Genomic DNA, 3,077 nt, shown 5'->3' with positions numbered 1-3,077 from the left:
TGTGTGCCTTTTAAAAAATTGCAAATACGAAAAATAACTTCCATCCCATTTCATATGGTACTCTTTTAATCTTAGTTCCTCCAAAAAAAAGGTATAGCTTTTTATATTCTAAAATAACTTAACTCAAAATTTCCTTCTTTTTTAATAAAACAATTTTTTTTCAACTGTAAACTGAACAAACCAAGCCACGTGTTTGATTTGCTTTCTTGATTTGACTCAAATTTATTAATTTGATGTTGTCCTACTTTCAATTTTTATACCAGTTTCAAACTTTTTTACAAAAATATAAAAGGTAGAATTAGTTGATTAGTACATTTGAACTCATTAATTAGATAATGTAATTCATGTTCTACAAAATTGACCAAATAATAGGTGAATTAAATAGTTCATTGAATAATAATTCAAGGTGTTGACTGATGTGCTTTTCTTTTTTCCACAATAAATAAATGAGACTAAAAGCTAGAATTAGATTAGGAGTAGATATGATGTTATTAATTATATAAATTCATGTTTCCACCTATAAAATGGCATGAGGTTCAGCAACAATTCCTTAGAGAGAAATATGGCAAAGAAAGGCATCTTGATATTGGTTTTAAGCATATTTTTAGTTGGGAGCATATTAGGTAGGAAATTAGCAGAGAGCGATGCACTGACAAATGGTGGACATAGTCCTTTGAAACCACTCTTTACTCAAAAGAATGGTGATCTTCCTGGTATACCTTTACTAGGAGGAGTACCTGGCAGTATTCCGGGTATACCTTCAATAGGAGGACTACCTAGCAACATTCCAGGCATACCTTCAATAGGAGGACTACCTGGGACCATTTCGGGGATACCTTTAATAGGAGGACTACCTGGCATCATTCCTGGTATACCTTCAATAGGAGGACTACCTGGCACCATTCCGGGTGTACCTTCAATAGGAGGAGTACCTGGCACCATTCCGGGTGTACCTTCAACAGGGGGAGGACCTGGCAACATTCCTGGTGTACCTTCAATAGGGGGAGGGCCTGGCAATATTCCAGGTGTACCTTCAATAGGAGGAGTACCAGGTCAAGGACCCGGTGATGTCCCCGTTGTACCTTCTGTAGGTGGAAACACTGGACCTGCATACGGAGGCATTCCTTATATACCTTCAACTGGGATACCTGGACTTGGATATGGTGGTCTTCCAGGTATACCTTGGTTAGGAGGAGGACCTGGCAATATTCCAGGTATACCTTGGTTAGGAGGTGTACCTGGAGGATATGGAATTGGTCCTGGAATAGTACCTTTCGTAGGAGGTGGAGGCGGTGGAGGAGGTGGAGGAGGAGTAGGAGGAGGACTAGGAGGAGGAGTTGGGGGAGGAGTAGGAGGAGGTATTGGAGGTGGTGTTTGAAATTGAATAATTTGATGTCAGGGAGGTGACGCTGGTGGTGGTGGAGGATTTGGAGGAGGTGGTGGTGCTCCTCTAAAACAATAAATGCTATTAATATGTATCTATTTTGAAGTAGAACTCATATTTTGAAATATATACTATGTTCTTCTTCAAAATGCATGGTGTATTTACATTTGTATTCCTTTGAATTTACTTTCTAAATACATTAAAAGACAATTTATGTGTGAATCAAGTGCTTTTGTTTGATTTCTTTTAAAGTTAATATTTTTTATTTATTTATATCATTATTTAATTTATTCAACTAATTACAGGTGATAATTTTGTGGTTAGATGTTATTTGATGATCAAATGACCTCCAACTACTAACTGAATTACTTTTCCTTCATCTAGTTTATACCCACTTCATTTAGTAGCATTATTTGAGTGGACACTATATTTTGAAAAAGAATTTCTTTTGAAACTTATATTCTTAATAGGTTTTTGATATTATGTGGTAATAAATAATCACATTGAAGGTAACATTACATCAAAAATGATCATTAGCGGCAATTAGTTCTTAATTGCCGCTAAATATGTATTTTAAATGGTAATTAAGACTCTTTGTATATGTCCCTAAAGAATTTAGCGATATTGATTTTAATGGGACTTAACTAATACCGGTAAAAACATTAGCACTCTCTATTAATGTTAATATTTATTGCTGCTAAAAATTGTTTTTGTTATAGATAAATTAAAAGAACCAAGGTATATTGAAAACAAATAAGAATACGAAGGTCTGTCCTACAAATAGTTTGAATGCTTCATATAATGGAGGAACATCTATTCCTACTTAGTTTTAAGATGATGTTTGATTTTGTAGGCAAGGTAATAATCATAAAATTTAGACTAGGCCTTATCAAAATGCAATCAAAGGCTTTATAAATTAAGTAACTCGGACTCAATTTGTAATTATTGTGAGATAAAGGGGCATATTAATTAATTAAAACAACAACAAATGGTTGAAAGAGTTGGCTTGCCTTTATAGTCACACAAATGATTAATCAACCTTATAGGTGATGATAATGCTACTTATACTAATTATGAGGTGAACCCCCACTCTATAATTTGACTTGTAAAGAGACATTCAAGGCTTCTGATGTTGTGATCTGATGTCTTTCAAACTACATCATTTTTAGGGTGAAGAAGCGGTTAATTTCAAAATACAGTAACCCAATTAGATTATTAAGATTCAAATTAGTAACACTACTATTGGAAAATTGGAAAGATGATGAAAAATCATTAACTACTTTAACTACTTGGGTTATTATAAATAATATAGGCAAACTAGGCTTAGAGTTCTAGAGTATATTTGAACTCAAAGAAATATTTTACTATGAACTCACTCAGGTGTCTTCACTACGCAAAACTAATGAATCTATAAGTCTACTAAAGCCTCCTAGAACAATTAAGAGAATATCACCTTATGTATTTGTCGATACTTGAGGTTTTTAATTAATTTGTTCATTCATTAAAATTCTTAGGTTAACTATCATTTATCGAGCTCAAATTATTAGATAGTGAATGGTAGCACCAAATCTTTTTTAATGATTCTTTTTAAAAAATATTAATGTCTAAGAAAGAAATTAAGTACAATATGATCACACCTTCAAGAGAAGATATTTATTGTAAAATAATTTATTATCTTTATCCCTACCCTAAA

At 33.2% G+C, this 3,077-nt stretch overlaps 1 protein-coding gene across 1 annotated transcript; it reads left to right on the top strand.

The window, feature by feature from the left end:
• The first annotated feature begins 562 nt into the window (after positions 1-562).
• Positions 563-1,378, top strand: LOC104647491 (uncharacterized). Its single transcript, XM_010322918.2, has one exon. The coding sequence runs from the start codon at positions 563-565 to the stop codon at positions 1,376-1,378; it is 816 nt and encodes a 271-aa protein (XP_010321220.2).
• Positions 1,379-3,077: the final 1,699 nt, after the last annotated feature.

Source organism: Solanum lycopersicum, chromosome 5 (genome assembly GCF_036512215.1).
Source record: "Solanum lycopersicum chromosome 5, SLM_r2.1".
In the NCBI taxonomy this organism is placed as follows: Eukaryota; Viridiplantae; Streptophyta; class Magnoliopsida; order Solanales; family Solanaceae; genus Solanum; species Solanum lycopersicum.
This window is presented reverse-complemented; position numbering and strand designations above follow the sequence as displayed.